The sequence below is a fragment of the Eleutherodactylus coqui genome, chromosome 4, assembly GCF_035609145.1.
Source record: "Eleutherodactylus coqui strain aEleCoq1 chromosome 4, aEleCoq1.hap1, whole genome shotgun sequence".
Lineage (NCBI taxonomy): Eukaryota > Metazoa > Chordata > Amphibia > Anura > Eleutherodactylidae > Eleutherodactylus > Eleutherodactylus coqui.
Genome location: NC_089840.1, coordinates 74,201,444 through 74,223,999, shown reverse-complemented (window position 1 = coordinate 74,223,999; position 22,556 = coordinate 74,201,444). Strand labels below are relative to the sequence as shown.

Here is a 22,556-nt window from a genome sequence, read left to right as displayed (position 1 = left end):
CGTTTCGAGTAACGAACCCCATTGAAGTCAATGGGCGACCCGAGTATTTTTGTATTTCGCCGATGCTCGCTAAGGTTTCCTTGTGTGAAAATCTGGGCAATTCAAGAAAGTGATGGGAACGACACAGCAACGGATAGGGCAGGCAAGGGGCTACATGTTGGGCTGCATCTCAAGTTCACAGATCCCACTATTAAGCCACAATAGCGGCAAGAGTGGGGCCCCCCCCTCCCAAAAACTTTTACTTCTGAAAAGCCCTCATTAGCATGGCATACCTTAGCTAAGCACCACACTACCTCCAACAAAGCACAATCACTGCCTGCATGACACTCCACTGCCACTTCTCCTGGGTTACATGCTGCCCAACCGCCCCCCCTCCCCCCCACAGCGCACACCAAAGTGCCCCTGCGCAGCCTTCAGCTGCCCTAATGCCTCACCACCCTCATGTCTATTTAGAAGTGCGTCTGCCATGAGGAGGAACCGCAGGCACACACTGCAGAGGTTGGCACGGCTAGGCAGCGACCCTCTTTAAAAGTGGCGGGGCGATAGCCCACAATGCTGTACAGAAGCAATGAGAAATAGAATCCTGTGCCACCGCCATCAGGAGCTGCACACGTGGGCATAGCAATGGGGAACCTATGTGTCACACACTATTCATTCTGTCAAGGTGTCTCTGCATGCCCCAGTCAGACCGGGCTTTTTAATTCATAGACACAGGCAGGTACAACTCCCTATTGTGAAGTCCCTGTCGACCGACAGCATGGGTGGCTTCCTGGAACCCACCGGCGGTACATAAAAATATCCCATTGCAGTGCCCAACACAGCTGAGGTATTAATGTCGTGCTTAATGCAGGTGAGCTTCGGCCCACACTGCATGCCCCAGTCAGACTGGGGTTCTTTACAAGTGGAAACAGATGCATTTATAATTCCCTGTGGACCCACAGCAGGGGTGGGTGCCAGGAAGCCACCGGCGGTACATAGAAATATCCCATTGCATTGCCCAACACAGCTGAGGTAGTAATGTCGTGCTTAATGCAGGTGGGCTTCGGCCCACAATGCATGCCCCAGTCTGACTGGGGTTCTTTACAAGTGGACAGATGTAGTAAAAACTCTGTGTGCACCTACAGCATGGGTGGCTCCCTGGAACCCTCCGGCGGTACATAGAAATATCCCATTGCATTGCCCAACACAGCTGAGGTAGTAATGTCGTGCTTAATGCAGGTGGGCTTCGGCCCACACTGCATGCCCCAGTCTGACTGGGGTTCTTTACAAGTGGACAGATGTAGTAAAAACTCCGTGTGCACCTACAGCATGGGTGGCTCCCTGGAACCCACCGGCGGTACATAGAAATATCCCATTGCATTGCCCAACACAGCTGAGGTAGTAATGTCGTGCTTAATGCAGGTGGGCTTCGGCCCACACTGCATGCCCCAGTCTGACTGGGGTTCTTTACAAGTGGACAGATGTAGTAAAAACTCCGTGTGCACCTACAGCATGGGTGGCTCCCTGGAACCCACCGGCGGTACATAGAAATATCCCATTGCATTGCCCAACACAGCTGAGGTAGTAATGTCGTGCTTAATGCAGGTGGGCTTCGGCCCACACTGCATGCCCCAGTCTGACTGGGGTTCTTTACAAGTGGACAGATGTAGTAAAAACTCCGTGTGCACCTACAGCATGGGTGGCTCCCTGGAACCCACCGGCGGTACATAGAAATATCCCATTGCATTGCCCAACACAGCTGAGGTAGTAATGTCGTGCTTAATGCAGGTGGGCTTCGGCCCACACTGCATGCCCCAGTCTGACTGGGGTTCTTTACAAGTGGAAACAGATGCATTTATAATTCCCTGTGGACCCACAGCAGGGGTGGGTGCCAGGAAGCCACCGGCGGTACATAGAAATATCCCATTGCATTGCCCAACACAGCTGAGGTAGTAATGTCGTGCTTAATGCAGGTGGGCTAAAAATTTATTTGATTACACTGTAGGCGAGGGCCCACAAAAATTGCTGTATCAACAGTACTAATGTACCTGAAAAAAATTGGCCATGGCCAACCAAGAGGGCAGGTGAAACCCATTAATCGCTTTGGTTAATGTAATGTGGCTTAAGTGGTAACTAGGCCTGGAGGCAGCCCAGTTTAACGAAAAATTGGTTCAAGTTAAAGTTCCAACGCTTTTCAGAGCATTGAAACATCTAAAAATTGTTTAGAAAAATTATGAGTGAGCCTTGTGGCCCTAAGAAAAATTGCCCGTTCAGCGTGATTACGTGAGGTTTCAGGAGGAGGAGCAGGAGGAGGAGGAGGAATATTAGACACAGATTGATGAAGCAGAAATGTCCCCGTTTTGGATGGTGAGAGAGAACGTAGCTTCCATCCGCGGGTGCAGCCTACGTATTGCTTACGTATCGCTGCTGTCCGCTGGTGGAGAAGAGAAGTCTGGCGAAATCCAGGCTTTGTTCATCTTGATGAGTGTAAGCCTGTCGGCACTGTCGGTTGACAGGCGGGTACGCTTATCTGTGATGATTCCCCCAGCCGCACTAAACACCCTCTCCGACAAGACGCTAGCCGCAGGACAAGCAAGCACCTCCAGGGCATACAGCGCTAGTTCAGGCCACGTGTCCAGCTTCGACACCCAGTAGTTGTAGGGGGCAGAGGCGTCACCGAGGATGGTCGTGCGATCGGCTACGTACTCCCTCACCATCCTTTTACAGTGCTCCCGCCGACTCAGCCTTGACTGGGGAGCGGTGACACAGTCTTGCTGGGGAGCCATAAAGCTGGCCAGGCCCTTAAAGACTGTTGCACTGTCTGGGCTGTACATGCTGCTCGATCTACGCACCTCCCCTGCTACATGGCCCTCGGAACTGCGCCTTCTGCCACTAGCGCTGTCGGATGGGAATTTTACCATCAGCTTGTCCGCCAGGGTCCTGTGGTATAGCAACACTCTCGAACCCCTTTCCTCTTCGGGAATGAGACTGGGAAGGTTCTCCTTATAGCGTGGGTCGAGCAGTGTGTACACCCAGTAATCCGTAGTGGCCAGAATGCGTTGAATGCGAGGGTCACGAGAAAGGCATCCTAACATGAAGTCAGCCATGTGTGCCAGGGTACCTGTATGCAACACATGGCTGTCCGCACTAGGAAGATCACTTTCAGGATCCTCCTCCTCCTCCTCCTCCTCCTCCTCCTCCTCAGGCCATACACGCTGAAATGATGACAGGCAACCAGCATGGGTACCGTCAGCAGTGGGCCAAGCTGTCTCTTCCCCCTCCTCCTCATCCTCCTCATCCTCCTCCTCCTCCTCCTGAATGCGCTGAGATATAGACAGGAGGGTGCTCTGACTATCCAGCGACATACTGTCTTCCCCCAGCTCTGTTTCCGAGCGCAAAGCGGCTGCCTTTATGGTTTGCAGGGAACTTCTCAAGATGCATAGCAGAGGAATGGCGCCGCTCACCACCTGGGTAGACTGATCAAAGTTTCGAAGGACCTGACAGATGTCTGCCAACCAGGCCCACTCTTCTGAAAAGAATTGAGGAGGCTGACTCCCACTGCGCCGCCCATGTTGGAGTTGGTATTCCACTATAGCTCTACGCTGCTCATAGAGCCTAGCCAACATGTGGAGCGTAGAGTTCCACCGTGTGGGCACGTCGCACAGCAGTCGGTGCACTGGCAGATTAAAGCGATGTTGCAGGGTGCGCAGGGTGGCAGCGTCCGTGTGGGACTTGCGGAAATGTGCGCAGAGCCGGCGCACCTTTACGAGCAGGTCTGACAAGCGTGGGTAGCTTTTCAGAAAGCGCTGAACCACCAAATTAAAGACGTGGGCCAGGCATGGCACGTGCGTGAGGCTGCCGAGCTGCAGAGCCGCCACCAGGTTATGGCCGTTGTCACACACGACCATGCCCGGTTGGAGGCTCAGCGGCGCAAGCCAACGGTCGGTCTGCTCTGTCAGACCCTGCAGCAGTTCGTGGGCCGTGTGCCTCCTATCTCCTAAGCTGAGTAGTTTCAGCACGGCCTGCTGACGCTTGCCCACCGCTGTGCTGCCACGCCGCGCGACACCGACTGCTGGCGACGTCCTGCTGCTGCTGACACATCTAGATTGCGAGACAGAGGTTGAGGAGGAGGAGGAGGAGGAGGGTGGTTTAGTGGACGAGGCATACACCGCCGCAGATACCACCACCGAGCTGGGGCCCGCAATTCTGGGGGTGGGTAGGACGTGAGCGGTCCCGGGCTCTGACTCTGTCCCAGCCTCCACTAAATTCACCCAATGTGCCGTCAGGGAGATGTAGTGGCCCTGCCCGCCTGTGCTTGTCCACGTGTCCGTAGTTAAGTGGACCTTGCCACTAACCGCATTGGTGAGGGCGCGTACAATGTTGCGGGAGACGTGGTCGTGCAGGGCTGGGACGGCACATCGGGAAAAGTAATGGCGACTGGGAACTGAGTAGCGCGGGGCCGCCGCCGCCATCATAGCTTTGAAGGACTCCGTTTCCACAACCCTATACGGCAGCATCTCAAGGCTGATAAATTTGGCTATGTGGACGGTTAACGATTGAGCGTGCGGGTGCGTGGCGGCGTACTTGCGCTTGCGCTCCAACAGTTGCGCTAGCGACGGCTGGACTGTGCGGTGCGAGACATTGGTGGATGGGGCCGAGGACAGCGGAGGTGAGGGTGTGGGTGCAGGCCATGAGACGGTTGTGTCTGTGTCCTGAGAGGGAGGTTGTATCTCAGTGGCAGGTTGGGGCACAGGGGGAGAGGCAGCGGTGCAAACCGGAGGCGGTGAACGGCCTTCGTCCCACCTTGTGAGGTGCTTGGCCATCATATGTCTGCGCATGCTGGTGGTGGTGAGGCTGTTGGTGGTGGCTCCCCGGCTGATCTTGGCGCGACAAAGGTTGCACACCACTGTTCGTCGGTCGTCAGGCGTCTCTGTGAAAAACTGCCAGACCTTAGAGCACCTCGGCCTCTGCAGGGTGGCATGGCGCGAGGGTGTGCTTTGGGAAACGCTTGGTGGATTATTCGGTCTGGCCCTGCCTCTACCCCTGGCCACCGCACTGCCTCTTGCAACCTGCCCTGCTGATGCCCTTGCCTCCCCCTCTGAAGACCTGTCCTGAGTAGGCGTTGCACACCAGGTGGGGTCAGTCACCTCATCGTCCTGCTGCTCTTCCTCCGAATCCTCTGTGCGCTCCTCCCTCGGACTTACTGCCCTTACTACAACCTCACTGTAAGACAACTGTGTCTCATCGTCATCGTCCTCCTCACCCACAGAAACTTCTTGAGACAGTTGGCGTAAGTCCCCAGCCTCTTCCCCCGGACCCCGGGAACTTTCGAATGGTTGGGCATCAGTGACGATAAACTCCTCTGGTGGGAGAGGAACCGCTGCTGCCCAATCTAAGCAGGGGCCCGAGAACAGTTCCTGGGAGTGTTCCCGCTCCTGAGCAGGTGTCATTGTAGTGGAGTGAGGAGGCTGGGAGGAAGGAGGAGCAGCAGACAGAGGATTCGGATTTGCAGCACTGGACGGCGCAGAACTGTGGGTGGATGATAGCTTGCTCTAAGCACTTTCTGCCATCCAGGACAGGACCTGCTCACACTGCTCATTTTCTAATAAAGGTCTCCCGCGTGGACCCATTAATTGGGCGATGAATGTGGGGACGCCAGAAACGTGCCTCTCTCCTAATCGCGCAGCAGTCGGCTGCGACACACCTGGATCAGGAGCTCGGCCTGTGCCCACACCCTCACTTGGCCCTCCGCGTCCTCGGCCACATCCACGTCCACGTCCTCTAGGCTTACCCCTACCCCTCAGCATGCTGTATTACCAGTGATTTGATTTCCCAGGCAGGAAATAAATTGGCGCAAGCCTGCAGGCCAAATATCATGTTTTCGCTTTTTTGCAAACGGAAGACCCCACTGCGTGTATTCAATGAACAAGAAGTTTAATATCTGTGGTGTGGCCCTCAAAAAGTGTCACACAAGTATAGTGTAGCAGAGTTATTAACTCTAGCAGAGCAGGTATTTGCCAGTCAGGATACACAATGGCGCTAGGCTGCAGTAAAGCGTAGCTGGTTGCGTCAGATTTTTGTACGTTGTACACGCAGCACACACGTACACGCAGACCTTAGGACTGACACAGGCAGGCCAAATATAATTTCTTTTCCTTTTTAGCTTAGGGAAGACCCCACTGCGTATATTCAATGAACAAGAAGTTTAATATCTGTGGTGTGGCCCTCAAAAAGTGTCACACAAGTATAGTGTAGCAGAGTTATTAACTCTAGCAGAGCAGGTATTTGCCAGTCAGGATACACAATGGCGCTAGGCTGCAGTAAAGCGTAGCTGGTTGCGTCAGATTTTTGTACGTTGTACACGCAGCACACACGTACACGCAGACCTTAGGACTGACACAGGCAGGCCAAATATAATTTTTTTCCTTTTTAGCAAAGGGAAGACCCCACTGCGTGTATTCAATGAATAATAAATGTCTTCTGGCCCTGCCTACACAATTCTATCCCTGTAGTATTAATGCCGGGTGCAATGCTCTGCACAGCCGGTTTTGAGAAAAAAAAAAAATATGCAACACTGCTAACAGCAGCCTGGACAGTACTGCACACAGATAGAAGTGGCCCTAGAAAGGACCGTTGGGGTTCTTGAAGCCTACACTAACTCCTAACACTCTCCCTGCCTAACCCCCACTTCTGTCCCTATTGCTGGGCGCAATGCTCTGCAGATCCAATTTTGGACAAAAAAAAAAATACTGTGCTAACACAGTACTGCACACTAGTAGATGTGGCCCTGAGAAGGGCCGTTGGGGTTCTTGAAGCCTACACTAACTCCTAACACTCTCCCTGCCTAACCCCCACTTCTGTCCCTATTGCAGGGCGCAATGCTCTGCAGATCCAATTTTGGACAAAAAAAAAAAAAAATACTGTGCTAACACAGTACTGCACACTAGTAGATGTGGCCCTGAGAAGGGCCGTTGGGGTTCTTGAAGCCTACACTGACTCCTAACGCTCTCCCTACAGCAGCACCAGCAGCAGCACTTTCCCTCAGCTAAGTCACAAGGCATGTGTGGCGAGCCGCGGGAGGGGCCGATTTTTATACTCGGGTGACATCTGATCGCCCCAGCCACTCACAGCAGGGGGGTGGTATAGGGCTTGAACGTCACAGGGGGAAGTTGTAATGCCTTCCCTGTCTTTCAATTGGCCAGAAAAGCGCGCTAACGTCTCAGAGAGGAAACTGAAAGTAACCGGAACACCGCGTGGTGCTCGTTACGAGTAACGAGCATCCCGAACACCCTAATATTCGCGCGAATATCAAGCTCGGACGAGTACGTTCGCTCATCTCTAGTAGGGATCTAATCATGGTTTTGGTCAGGGAACATATGCTTATTTGACATGTTGCATCCTTGTATAAATTCTATGTTATTTTTCATTATTACAACCCTGTAGATAAAATTTTCATTAACTGAAGTTTTCATGTTTTAGGTTGTAAAATGCCTCCTGGAAAGAAAGTGAAGACCTTCACAGGTAGTGCCCTGTCTAAAAGGTATTGAAAAATTGTATGCAACATTGACTCTAAATGGATCATCCCTTTCAATAGCGGTGCACTATAATGGGCGATTGATGGTTCAATCATTGCCTTTGCAAAAGAGAAAAAGTGAGCTGTGTAGGAAGACTAAGGCCTCTTTCACATGGGTGACAGGTAGGGATGAGCGAGTATACTCGCTAAAGCACTACTCGTTCGAGTAATGTGCTTTAGACGAGTATCTCCCTGCTCGTCCCTGAAGATTCGGGGGCCGGCGGGGAGATGCGGGGGAGAGCGGGGAGGAACGGAGGGGAGATCTCTCTCTCCCTCTCTCCCGCCCGCTCTCCGCTGCTCCCCGCCACAACTCACCTGTCAGCTGCGGCGGCTCCCGAATCTTTAGGGACGAGCAGGGAGATACTCGGCTAGGGCACATTACTCGAGCGAGTAGTGTGCCTTAGCGAGTATACTCGCTCATCCCTAGTGACAGGGATATCGCCATGAGAAAAACGCAGCGATATTGCATCGCCGTTCTGTTAATTCAATGAATGGCTGTGATTGGTTCATCAAGCACTGGCTCCAGTTGGTTCTCGAGCACCGTGGCTCAGCCAATCTGAGGCAGCGCTTGTTGAAGGCAGGGTAGCCTTGCCTGAAGATTGAAGTTATGTGCCGGAGCTGCAGAGAAGACATGCGCTGGACAGTGCCTCTTAGGTGATGTATTTGTTTGGGGGGGGTTGATGCAGCTAGGGCTTATTTTAGGGCTGTATAGAGCATGCCACGATTTTGTATTCTAGCAATGTCACAGGCTACAGAATATCGCTCGTGTGGAAGAACTCATTTAAAGCATGGGCTTCTCATACATTAGTTTTATAACGCTGTCGCATTGCTACAAAATGGAACGATTTTGTAGCCCATGTGAAAGCAGCCTGATTTTCATGTTAAGGTGAGTGAGTTTCATGCAGTGCGTGATGCACAAAACTCCCATTGAAAGACCCCATTGTTTTCTCCTGTAGTGATGCTGTGTGATAGAACATGCTACAATTCTTTTTATGTGAGTCCGCAGAATTCTCATCCATTGTTGACGATGGGTGAGAAAGAAAAAAAAATTTTTTTTTTAAATCGCGTTGCACTCGCATGTACATGCCAATGCGATAAAGACTACTTTTAGAGCTTGACCATGAGCATGTATCTGCCTGTCTAAATAGGCTGCACAAGCGAATGAGCTAACTCTGACGTCATTCAAACGATAAATGGGCTCGTCTAAAAGTACCCTAAAGGGCCGAACGTTTGATGAATGGCTGAGCACTGCCTGTGATTGGCTGGGTGCTGTGACCAATCACAGGCAGCGCTCAGTTGTTATTCAGTGGCTGAGCGCTGCCTGTGATTGGCTGAGCGCTCAGCCAATGAGACCAGCGCTTTCTGGGGGCGGGGATTTTTCACTCCCCAGCCTCCAGAACACAGAAGAAGACTGACGGGGCCGGAGAGTAAAGCCGGATGGGTCTTCTAGGTGAGTATAATTATTTAAAACTACTTTTTACAGCTATGGCTGATTTTCAGGGAATGGCTTATTGTTCAAGCCCTTCCCCGAAAATCATTGCTGCAAGGGTTGCCTGCAATCCACTGCTTTCAATGGGGCCACAGCAGTGCCGACCCCATTGAAAGCAATGGGATAGCATCACAGACTTCTGCCACAGCTGTGACAGCTGTGGTAGAGGATTCCTTCATCCCTGCGGTCCCCGATATTGCGGATTTTTTTTCTCTGTGCTGCGAGACTTAAGAAAAAAGAACGCAAATGAGTATGAAACCATTGAAAATCATCGGTTTCATAATCATCGCTCTCACATTGCAAGAAAAAATATCACTAGTGGGTAGACACCCTAAGGAGTCACCCTGGAGGGCCAGATGGGAAGAGAAATGTAACATTTAAACCGTGTGCTATTCTTATTTCGGCACAATTTGGAGTGTAACCGGAATACTTTATCTATTTGAGCATGTCCTGTATTCTGCTTGTTCTGTATCCTTCAGAAGGTTGTTCAAACCAGTCAAACTGAACAACTAGGGAGAATTCTCGTTGAAAATCGTGCAGTTTAAACAGGCTGCACGAGCGCGAATGAGCACCGGCAAACGAGAATCTTGAGATACTTGGCCCTTGCCTTACCTTATTGTACTTTAACTTTTCCTTCTTTAGCATACTTTAGTTTACCTTACCTTATTTTACCGTACTTTGCCTTATCTTACATTATATTACCGCATCTTATCTTTCCTTGTATTATCTTACCTTATCTTATATTATCTGTATCCTCTCCTGCTGCAGCCTGGCCAAAAGTTGCGTGAAAAGTCCAGGATGGTGCTACATATGGGAGGTATCAGAGGCATCAGCATTGTGAAGGGGTCACTAATGGGCATCAGGGTACACAAAGGCCATAGCTTAATGCAAACGTGCACCACTGGGCTTGTCTCTATTTTCATTGTTGGAAGATTGGGCGGTATGGATAGATGGATATGTGCTTTTTCACATACCTGTGATTTCTTCACCTCTAAAAATTCCTATCATTGTGGTATTTTGCAGCCCAGACTTCATGATGACAGTATGGCACATGTAGTCACACGGTGTTATCATCATGGAGCCCAGGCTATAGTGCACTTAAAATTGTGAGCGCCCATGAACACGTGATCTCATGCGCTCCTCATAGGTGAACATTAGTGACGATACATGTGTAATATGAAACAGTGCAATAATTGATGAACGAAAGTGGCTTTGCATCCCAGGTAACTCATGTCATGATATGGATTTTGGGCTGCCCTTGAATATAAATATCATTATCACCTTGAAGGTACCAAATGGATTTTCATGAAACAAAGCCTTATAATACGGGATAACGTTTGCTCAGGTGTTTCAGATAAGATCCTGCTTAGTCATAGCAGAATAAACTTTCTTAGGCGTCTCAGATAAGATCCTCAGTTATAGCTGTGGCTAAGGATCATACCTAAAACGCATGAGGAAAGTTAATCCTTCCTCGGTGTGAAAATTTTAAAGTTGCTTAATAAATGTCCGTTTTATTATAGTTTTAACCATATCCAACCTTCTGGTTGCAGGACTTCATCTTCTCTAATATTCTTTCAAATGTACTGCCAACTTGCTTATGGACTAACTAATCCCCCTACTCAATTTCATTGATAAAATCAAGTGGTAAATATGAAAAAAGAGCAAATAAAACATTACGAGGTCATCTGGTTTACAAAAACATCCTGGATTAGAAAAGGATCTTAATATTTAGGACCCCCTCTATCAACCATAGCAGAGATTGGCTGCAAAGAGCCTCACTATCTCTATGGAGGACCTGGCACTTCCATGCATTTCATAAACAGCCCATTCATTTCAATCGAATCTGATTAATACTTAATGGTAGTGCAGTAGGAGAACTGAACTCATGTTGTCAGGGTTCCCCTACAAATTACATCTGTACACTGGAATGTAATCGGCTAATGCTTAGACTCTTCTATTAGATAAAGCTGGTACAAAGTGAACAATCCCTTTAAGGGAAATGCTGTGGATTTTCCACAGCAGAAGCGAATGAGGAAAATCTACAGCATTTTACAGTACAGACAATGTGGATGAGATTTCAAAAATTCTCAGCCCTATGTTGCAGAGACAATCCACCACAGAAAGTCCACTCTGTGTGAACATAGCTTAAGGATAGTATCACAGTTTGTTTGTTTTTTAATTAATTAACTCTGCAATACTACATGTTCCTGGACAGACGTTAAGGCCGAATGCCCATTGCCATATTTGCACTGCAGGATCCGTAGCGGGCGTCCGCCTCCTGATCCTGCAGGAAATAGTGCGCATAGCATGCTATGAAAAATTGCTTTTTCCTGCCCACGAGCGGAAAGTAACAGTAATTTTCCACTCGCGGGAGGAAAATCGCAGCATGCTCTATTGTGTGCGGATTTCCGCCTAGAAGCTGTCCGTCCCGCGGCACTTCCACATTGAGCACTGCAGAAGTATCGCGGGAATACGGGTCATAGCCCAGTGCCTACTGCACATGCACGCCGGAGCGCTGGCCGGCACATGTGCAGCAGAGAGGCCGGAGCACCAGGTACGCAGGGCTCACCGCCGGGGCACAGGGTTGGATTCCGCTGCGAGATTTCACAGTCAAAATCTGACCCGGCCGTGGGCATGAGGCCTAATATAGTACTATAACTTTATTTTTCAAAAATAGCTGTACAACAAATGCTGAGCAGATCATCGTGTATATAAGAGCGCAATACAGGTTTGTTGTAATAAATGAATAGCAGTCTGGTGACACCTTTAAAAAAGACATAGACAAACTGGAGCAAGTTCAGGGAAGAGTTACCAAGATGGTGAGCGGTCTACAAATCATGTCCTATGAGGAACGGTTAGAGGATCTGGGAACGCTTAGCTTGCGGAAAAGAAGGCTGAGAGGAGACTTAATGGCTGACTACAAATATCTGAAGGGCTATCACACTGCAGAGGGATCAGCCCTATTCTTATTTGAACAAGGAAAGACTAGAAGCAATGGTATGAAACTGAAAGGGAGGAGGCACAAATTAGATATTAGAAAAAACTTTCTGACAGTGAGGGTGAGCAATGAGTGGAACAGGTTACCACTGCAGGTGGTGAGTTCTCCTTCAATGGAAGTGTTCAAACAAAGGCTGGTCAAATATCTGCCTGGGATGATTTAGTGAATCCTGCACCGAGCAGGGGGTTAGCCCTTACATAGCCTGGAGGTGTGCTTGGGATCATTGTCCTGTTGAGAAACAAATAATGGCTCCACTAAATGCAAACCATGTTGCTGCAAAATGCTGCTATAGCAATGTTGGTTAAGTGTGCCTTCAGTTTTGAATAAATGACCAACAGTGTCACCAGCGAAACACCCCCACACCACTACCATGCTTCACAATGGGAACCACATGTTAGGGCTCTGGGTGTGGACCCACTGTGCTAACCAACCAATCCTGGCTTTTGGACCGGACCTGGTATAGCTGGCAGCCGACCCCAGTGGTCAGAGGTACCGAAGGAGGGAAAACTCAGATGGGTATCTTGACCATAGCAAAGCAGGAAGATGGAAAGACTCCTGCCTATAAGCAGGGTAGGTGTCCTGATAAGAACGGACTAACGTTGGAACTTTAGACTGACTATCCCTGGCAGGAAACAGGAACAGTGTACATAAAGCACAGAACAGGACTAACTACCACAAAAACAGGAACAAGGCACAGACTGGACAGATGCACACAGGCTAAAGCATAAGACAAAAACATTCAAAATAAATAAGTACAGGTACAGGATCAAACAGACAAAACAGACCTGAACAGGCGACCTAGAAATGAGACAAACACACATCGTTTTCTTGCTAAATTGTAATCTTCTATGTTATTTTTACAGTGGACCAGAACTAAAAAAATCAGGAACAGATAGCAAAAAGAAAAAAAAGTTCAAGAAAAGTGCTCATGGGAAAAAAGTCACAGAGCCTGAACCATTACGCTGCTATAGTCCTCTAGTCTACGATCCAGAGGTAATGAAGGAAAACCACATGACTTTTGAGGGTAATTGTTGCTTTTCTCATAATGTTGCATGAGATCATTCTGAAGTAAGACTTGAATAGCTGTCTACCACCAGGGTCAAGTTAAGGTTATTTGGGGATCTGTATCCCACCTCTAAGACCTGATCCAGAGAATCAGAAGCACTCACATACTCACTGTCAAGTGGTTGTTAGTAGTTTTATGGTTGTCCAAAAGGATGGATATACACATTATGTTAAAACTTGGAGAACAACACTGGCAATAATCAAACAAAACAATAAGGAAAGCGAAATTTCAACCTGTCTAACTAACACAGGAAATCTCTGCCTAAAAGCAGGCCATCATCCTGGCAAGGGTGGCCCCACGTTCGGAACCTGGGGGCTATCTAAAATGGCTCCAGATGTAAAAGGAGATGCCATTGTCAATAACAATGAAAATAACAAGAAGGAAGCATATGTTTCATCAGGAAAATAAGTATGGACACCATGGACCGGACCACAACTCCACCATTCAGAGGAATAACTGATACCGTCTGAAAGGAGAGGCTGGAAATTATATACCACGGTAATGGCTGATTAGCTGGCTGGGAAAACAACCTCTCTGCTGACTGGTCAGGGCCTACAACCTCAAAGACGTTAACACATTGCCGCCGAATAACAGGGAACATGTGCCAACACCACGGTCACATTGGCCAGGCTGACGTCATGACGTTAGCCTGAACCTACTTTTATGTCATAGCTGATGTGCTTCAACATGAAATTTATGGGAGTTAAGTCAGTGACTTCTTTCAGCTTCATGCATAGCCACTTCTTCTTGCCTGAATAGAATCACAAAATGATCATCTGGGAAGATATTAGTGGAGGTCCACAAGGAATGTGCCTCCTTATTATTTGGCCCTGTCCACCACCAATGTAGACTGCTATTTGAATCTTGAACCCTCCTAAACAAATTGCATTTTCATCTATAACCAACAATTGATCAAATTGAGCCTCATCTGATTTGACGAAACCTTGACGTCCAGCTGCATGCGTGCCCACATTAGTTGCAGCAAACAGTTAAGGCCTCATGTCCACTAGCTAAATGGAATTGCGGATTCCGCCCATAGGGAATCATTGGCCATCCGCGTTCCATTTAATTGATTTTTGAACCCGCAGATGGCATTTTAAAAGAATTGCGTTTTTCACGCGCGGGAGAAAAAACGCGGCATGCTCCATTCTGCCGTGGATTCCGCGCGGATCGGCAACATTGCTATCACATTGATAGCAATGTGTGCGGATATCTGCATGCAAAAAAAATACCATTTAAAGCAAATCCGCGCGAAATCCGCCGCGGAAATCCGCAGCAGATTCTGCGCGGATTGTATTTTTCAAGTGAACATGAGGCCTTAGACTTTTGTTATTTACACAACAATACAAATAGTCTAAATTAAACAATTTATTTATGATTTCTTTTTTTTTATTTAAAGCAGTATACAAAGTTACATCTTCTGGCATCTTATATCCTTTATGTGGCATTTATCCATTCTTAGATAAGTCTGCGAGAACTAATGCAGAAATATGCAAAACAGCCAGAATCCTATAAGATAAGTGATTTCCAAGAATATGAAACCAACGTAAGTAAAAAAAATTATATAAATAATTATTCGACGTGCTAAGTTAAAAAACAAATTTCTTTTGAAGTATGAATGTACACAAATATTGTGACGAGATGTATTTCTACCTGCAATAGAAATCAGATCTATTCGGAGAAATCCTAGTAGACTATTCTAATCATGAGGTTGGCATAGCAGACATAGCGGCTCCTATGGGGCCTGCAGTATTAGGAGGCCGGACCACTTGGTGCAGTGACCTGAGCAGACACCACTTCCAATTGAATCTGTATGAGCAAAACCTAGATACATTTGAATATCACTGTGGAGCCGGGAGACTGTTGGCAGCTCAGCACTGGGAGAGAGAAAAAGGAGGAGGGAGGAGACAGGACAGGAAGGGGTGGAGCCTGGACACAGCGGTAGTAGGAAGAAGAGAGGAAATGTTAGGAGTGGAGAAGACTGAAAGCAGGAGAGCATCAGAAAAGGATGACTGAGGATAGAAGCATATAGTACGGCTCAGATGAGAGCTGACAACACTTCAGAGCTAGATGAAGATGGTGCTGAGTAGTAGTGTTGCTCATCCTGATCAACCAGGCGATAAAATTTTGCAAAATTGAAACGGGTTAGTCCAAACCGATTTTTGCCGAAAATCGCAGGGAAATAGAATTTACCCGTAATGCCTGCTGTAAAGGTCAGCATGCAGCCAATCAGCAGCCAGGGCACCTTACTGATGTCACCAAATGTGTCCTCTAGCTTGCATACAGACAGTTTCATTGGATGCTTGCATCACATGACCTAGCCATATATAACATAGGTATAGTGTAACCAGTGGCCATTTTACAGTTGAGCGCAGGACAGAGAAGCTGCATCACATTTATATACCTATATAATACATGGTCTGTTGTTAATAGGAACAGAAATTCTAGAAAGGATATATTGCTGGTGGGTGGGAAAGCTTCTATACCACAGTTACATTGGAGGGACCAAAGAAAGAAGCCGCATCAACAGGGGTGAACCCTTAGCCAATCAAGCAGCTTCCTTTGAGCATGCTCAGTTCTCCTGTCCTATAATTTGGCACACACGATTGTTTTAGTGCATATTTTAGCACAATTCATAGTCTATTGTCATGCTAACAATTTAACCCTTTAGGGTAGCCTCTTTCACCACTACCAAAAGGAGCATTAATACCATGAGGGGGCGTCACTAAAAAGCCACTAATACTGTGTGGCATGACCGTTAGAGGCACTGGCGTAACTATAGGGGGCCCATAAGGCCTCACTTCTGCATATAGGGAGCCCAGTACTATGAATAAAGCATTATAGTTTAGGGCCCTGTTACAGGTTTTGCATTGGGGCCCAGGACCTTCAAGTTATGCCTCTGCGTTTAGGAATTAAGAGAAGATGGGGGGCCCCCCAAGATAAACTTTTGCACCCAGGCCCATGAGCCTTTAGCTACACCCCTGGTTAGAGGACATCATTACTACCCTGTTTCCCCGAAAATAAGACACGTCTTATATTAATTTTTGCTCCCAAATATGCGCTATGTCTTATTTTCAGGGGGTGTCTTATTTCGCCGCGGCAAATCCATCTGTGGCCGCTAATCCCTCAATTGGCCGGCTTTGTGGACGAAATTTCTCAGAAATCTCGTCCACATGGGACAGCAAATCTGTCACGGCAAAGCTGGGAGAAGCCGGTGTTGTGGAGCGGATTCACCGGCCACAGAAATGGAAAAGCGTGCAGCCAGGTCGCTTCAAAACAAGCGGCTGAGTGCCGTGGGTTTTGATGCAGTACTTTCCCGGCGGAAATCTCGCCGTTTATCGCTGTGGCCAAACTGCAAGATTTCCGCTGGAAATACGTTCTGTGAGAACCCAGCCTTAAGAATCACACACAGATTGCCTGACTCACACACAGAGCCATAAAAAAATAAGGGCTGTAAAGTAACGTACCTGTCTGCAGACAGAAGTTCCTGTACCACTTGTAAGCAGGGATGGTATTGCAGCTTCCGGCCACCAGGGGGAGCTCATCACAGCAGACATGTACAGCAGGAACAGAACGTACGGTATGGACTTTTCCAACCAGCAAGGGGAGCTCACAACAGCACACTCGTACAGCACAGCAGGGACAGGATAACAGCAGACTGTCTGCAGATCTACCTATACATCTGGAGGTAGGAGACAACGGGGATGGCAGCAGGGTACAGGCCTCTTGACTTGCCTGCACACTTTACTATGCCTTACTATCGGGGGGGTGCCTTATATTTGGGACTTCTGCAAATTTCGAGGGGTGCCTTATTTTCGGGGAAACACGGTATGTAGGAGACATTAAGGAGCTGCTATTATTGTTTAGTGGTGGCTCAATAGGATAGATTAATGCTGTGTGAGTGGATTCCAAAGGGGGGCACTAATGCTGGCTAAAAAGGGACTTTAAGACTGTGTAAGGAGCTCAAAATGGAAAGTAATACTGTGCACGGACACTAATAGTGCAGTATTACTGTGTAGGTGACGCTTAAAGGGCAATATTACTGTGTAGGGGGTTTTATTATTTTGTGTGAGGCTGTAAGGGGGCACTATTACTGTGCAGGGGTGGGGGGCTGTTAAGGTAAGGGGGCTATGGCTAACAGTTTATGACCTCCTCTACTTGTCTTGGCCCTGCTTACTACCAGTTGGACCCACCTACAGGATGAGGCTACTCAGATTTTTTCCTAGGGCCACGTTAAATTTGCAATCTGCCCCTGATGTGTGTATGGCACATGACTGTAAGAAGTAATGTGATCTTCATTTTTACACATTCACTACAGTTTAGATTTTAGTTTGCAAATCATAAAAACCACTTTGTAACAAACCAAACCTGAGTTGTAGTTGTTTGCTGTTCTAGAATGTGTTGAAATGCAGACGTTTAGATTTTACTGTAGGTCAGATACCATTAAATTCTTATATCATTTCTCTCACATTTTACAACTCTGACAGTTTTGTGTAAACAGTTCCTTAAAAATCCTGAGTAGATGCCCTGTCAGGTCTCTGAATGTAGAGGAAACTGATAAGTAATATCAAGTGATGCCTGTAATGTAGGCTGACATCTCATTCATTTAATTCAAGCCAATGCTGGATTGGTGATTACAAATAAATGGAGATAACCCCCTGCTGTTTGATTAAGATGAAGCCTGCCATTATTGTCCCACACTACTGGACCTGCAGTTAAAAAGCAATGTCAGTGCTCAATCAGTGGTCAGGGTCGGAAGTGTAAGGGCCCTTTTCCCTGGCCGTAGGCATTTTTTTGTGTGCCCGCCGACACCGTAAAAACACAAGAACAGGTGCACAAATCTAACGTTTGTGCGCCCCTTCAGACGGCCCAGGCCCAGTGCATATATGCCGAGGCCGCAATGCCATCGGGTGGGGAGAGACAGCTTAGCTCTGCTAAGTTGTCTCCCCTTTCCCTCTCCCTCTCCAGCTCACCTCCTCTCTCCTCTCCTCCAGCTGGTTGAAATGGGAGGGGGCGGGGCTAAGCTCCCGCCCCCTCCCCACCCCTTGTCCGCAGCCAGCAATGCGAGGGGGTGAAGCTTAGCTCTTCTCCGGTCCCCTCCCATTGCAAACAGCCAGAGGGGAGGAGAGAAGAAGAGAGAAAGGGGAGGGAGTTTAGCAGTCACAATGCTAAACTCCCTCCCACCTCATTTCTCCAGCCGCTGTCATTGGCTCCCATAGGAGTCTATGCAGCGGCTGACGTATTCCGGGCAGAAAGATAATTCCAGGACTATCTTTGCTTCCCGGCGTAAAAGCGCCTAGCGCTATATTGCCCAGCCGGGCGCTTTTACGTAGCGGGAATATGCCCGTGTGATCTGATGTATTGCAATCCAATGTATCAGATGGTAGCATATATTGGCTGGCCGTGAAAACGGCGGCTGATATACGCTCGTGGAATAAGCCCTAATAGACAGCTTTGCTACCATTGATCTTATGATGTAGACGTCCGGCTCCACTGCACTGACAGTGGGCCGAAGGATCAGCTGATCAGCAGGGATCATGAGTGGCGGACCAACAGCTTATCAACTATTGATATTATCTTGAGGATAGGTCATCAATAGTAAAAAGTGACAAAACCCCTTTAAGTTTCTGTATAAAGACTCAGACCCTGCAAAATGTATAGTCTTCTTGTATTATGCAAGTCTGTAAATTCTTTATTATAATAGTCACTTGCTGTATTTCATTGCTTTGGGAAAAAAAAGTTTTGGAAAAGCAACTTGTCCTGAGCAGATTAGTAGACATGCAATGGAACTTTTAGCTCAGGGCCAAGTATACATGCAACAGGCACCTGAGCTCCATTAATGCTGCAAAGCATTGTCTTTAGAGTTGTGCTCATTACAGTTACACTTGATTGCATATAGCAACTTTCTCGTATGTCCTTACAATAGAGGTCTATGGCTGACCAGGAGAGCAATATGTTGAAGGCTTAAAGGGACTATATCACAGCATTTTTTTGAATTAATTATAACCAAATAGTGAAATATTTTCAATTTTTCTAATCGTTTTTATTTTCTGATTGTAGAATTTTAATTCTGCTGTCTGTACATAACTATGGGGACCGCCATCTTTCCTGAGCTACACTTAACAGCATTTAGAGATATGCATTACAGCAGCTTCATGGGCCATTCACACAATGGACAAGAGCTGACCCATTAACTTGTATTGGAGACTGTACTAGACATGTTCTGTGACCTGTGCAGAGGTCATTTTACAGGGAGAGAAGTAGATAGTCACAAGTTATACCAATTGTGAATAGCAGATTCTGTGCTATCTATATATAGCCATTTACCTTTCAGTGTAATCCTGCCTGTTATGATATGAGATGGCTGCTGCAAAGCTTTCTCTACTGATCAGGAAGAGATGAACTAGTATTAGGCTCTGTGGTCAGTATGAGAAATGCAAGATTTTATGATTAAAAAAATACATATATATAGATTGTAATTGAAATTTTTTTAAAAAAAATCTAAAATTCTTAAATATGTTTAACACAAAAATGGGATTTATATAAGAAGTCATTTTATGATGTCACATTCACTTTCATACATGTTCCAAGTTGTTTTTCAAAATATATACGTCTATAGGCCCAAGCTGTATTCTTTAAACTCCAGTTGACAAGTCAATATAAATACAGTGTTTCCCCGAAATTAAGACAGTGTCTTATATAAATTTTTGCTCAAAAAGGTTTAACTTTTTTACATGTATAGCTGCCTGGACACTATTTAAATTGACTTTTTTAAATAACTGTTAGCAGGGCTTAATTTTGGAGTAGGGCTTATATTTCAAGCATCATCAAAAAGCCTGAAAAATCATTTTGCATCCTCAAAAATTCTGGAAAATCATGCTATGTCTTATTTTCAGGGTATGTCTTATTTTCAGGGAAACATCGCATAGTGATTTTCATCAGATAAATAGTGATAATTTGAGATGTTGGTAGTAATGCCCTGCCAAAAAGTTTCTATCTAAGAAATGCAATAGGATAAGTAATTAATTAATAAGTAATAAACCCTATATCACGCCCTACAGGTGACCCAACAAGGAATAGTCAGGATGGGCGTTTCCAATCACATTAGCCGATTTGAAATACCAATGGACATCAAACAGCTTGAGAGTAAGTTGAAGTGGAAATAATGTAAAGTTAGTCATTAGCAAGAAATATTTATTTATGATCTGTGGTTAGAAAAAGTGGCAGAGCTTCACATAGCAATCTATTCAATGGTTCCAGAGAGGTGAAATGTGTAGACAAGCAAAAAGCATATTTTGCAGTTCTTACTGAGTGGTGATAGATAAATTAAAAAGCTCCTTTATTTCTTGGTAGGAGTTCCAGCTTTGGTGTTTTAATTTAAAGGGGTAGACTAGGGAATGAAAAAGGGCTGCCTTTGCAGCCTGTGAGAAACCCATCTTACAATATAACTAGGATGGATTGACAATTTAGGGAGAGACAGAACTGTCAGTGGGACAGAGTCTAACAAGAACAAACTGCCAGAGTAGGAGGGGCTTCAGCTGTGGCACGCCCTCTGTCTGTTAAAGGGGGTTCAGCTGCGGCTCGCCCTTTGTTTGCCAGAGTAGAAAGGGTTTCAGCTGTGGCTCACCCTCTGTCTGTCAGAGCAGGAGGGGGTCCAGCTGCTGCTCGACCGCTGTCAAACAAAGGGGGTTCAGCTGTGGCTCACCTTCTGTCTGCCAGAGTAGGAGGGGCTTCAGCTGTGGCTCACCCTCTGTCTGTCAGAGCAGGAGGGGGGCCAACTGCTGCTCGACCTCTGTCTGTCAAAAGGGTTTCAGCTGTGGCTCACCCTCTGTCTGTCAGAGCAGGAGGGGGTCCAGCTGCTGCTCGACCTCTGTCTGTCAAAGGGGGTTCAGCTGTGGCTCACCTTCTATCTGCCAGAGTAGGAGGGGCTTCACTGTGGCTTTCCCTCTGTCTGTCAGAGCAGGAGGGGCTTCAGCTGTGGCTCGCCCTCTGTCTGTCAAAGGGGGTTCAGCTGTGGCTCACCTTCTATCTGCCAGAGTAGGAGGGGCTTCAGCTGTGGCTCACCTTCTGTCTGTCAGAGCAGGAGGGGTTTCAGCTGTGGCTCACCTTCTGTCTGTCAGAGCAGGAGGGGCTTCAGCTGTGGCTCGACCTCTGTCTGTCAAAAGGGGTTCAGCTGCGGCTCTCGCTCTGTTTGCCAGAGTAGGAAAGGCTTCAGCTGTGGCTCGCCCTCTGTCTATCAGAGCAGGAGGGGCTTCAGCTGTGGCTCGCCCTCTGTCTATCAGAGCAGGAGGGGCTTCTGCTGTGGCTCGCCCTCTGTCTGTCAAAAGGGGTTCAGCTGTGGCTCCCCCTCTATCTGCCAGAGTAGGAGCCGCTCAGCTGTGGCTCCCCCTCTATCTGCCAGAGTAGGAGCCGCTCAGCTGTGGCTCACCCTCTATCTGTCAAAGGGGGTTCAGCTGTGGCTCGCCCTCTGTCTGTCAGGGGGTTCAGCTCTGTCAAAGTTAATTTTCTAACCAGTCAATGCCTTTAACTAAATGGCTTTTAATAAAACATTTCTAGTAGTTTCTGCTGAAGAGTTTAGTTTGTTATATTTTATTGCATATTTTCCCTTCTTTTAGCTATGACCATCCATGAATATCTCAGAAGTTACTGCTGGGTATGCAAGCGGAGACAGATATACTATAAGAAATTCTTTGATAAATTTGATAAAGATAAAGATGGTCTACTTTCTATTCTGGTATGTACAATAATTGTAGTTCTAACTCTTACCAACAGCCATACAACTATATACGTCCTAACTGCATATGCTCTATAGAGTAAGGACATATGTAGACGTACACAGCATATGCTCTATAGAGTAAGGATATATGTAGATATCCACAGCATATGCTGTGTATTTTGCAGGCTTGGGAGGTGAGCTCGTTCGACACATGGTGGGTATCAGCCAACACCCACCAGAGATAACTCAGATTGGGGCTATTAGCCCTTCAAAAGTTGCTGTTAGTTCTGACATTGGTATTTAAATGACCCAATTGATTAGGATTTAAATATCCCAAATGGCCCTGCCGGGGTAAGATCATGAGGGTGCTGTCCAGATGTCATCGCTGCCTGGGGCCTTGGCTGAAGGACATCTAGTCTCACGGCGTCCATTTCTTCTATTGCCTTTGACATCCACCCACCATCACCTCTGTTTGAAATAATGTCATGAATGACAAAGTTGGACTGCTGCTGAGTGGAATCGGGTTGTCTTCAGCAACGAATCTAGGTTTAGTTTGGGCAATGAAAATGGCCATGTTTGTGTGTGGAGCCTTGAGATAGATATCCATTATAGGTTCCCAAACATTTCAGATACATGCTGGTGATATGACTGAGAGAAAGGTATGATACTATATATATTGTGGGGCTGCCAAAACATGAAACTTTTTGGGGAACGCATATTAGGCACATATGGTAA

At 47.2% G+C, this 22,556-nt stretch overlaps 1 protein-coding gene across 1 annotated transcript in view; it reads left to right on the top strand.

Moving 5' to 3' along the window:
- LOC136624653 (uncharacterized) overlaps positions 1-22,556 on the top strand; it is a 43,848-nt gene that overhangs the window by 9,638 nt on the left and 11,654 nt on the right. Inside the window, exons 2-6 of the mRNA XM_066598610.1 lie at positions 7,459-7,519; positions 12,903-13,032; positions 14,568-14,651; positions 20,167-20,251; positions 21,721-21,839. Coding sequence (XP_066454707.1) covers positions 7,467-7,519; positions 12,903-13,032; positions 14,568-14,651; positions 20,167-20,251; positions 21,721-21,839 — 471 coding nt within the window. The 5' untranslated portion in view covers positions 7,459-7,466. The remainder of the gene's footprint in view (positions 1-7,458; positions 7,520-12,902; positions 13,033-14,567; positions 14,652-20,166; positions 20,252-21,720; positions 21,840-22,556) is intronic.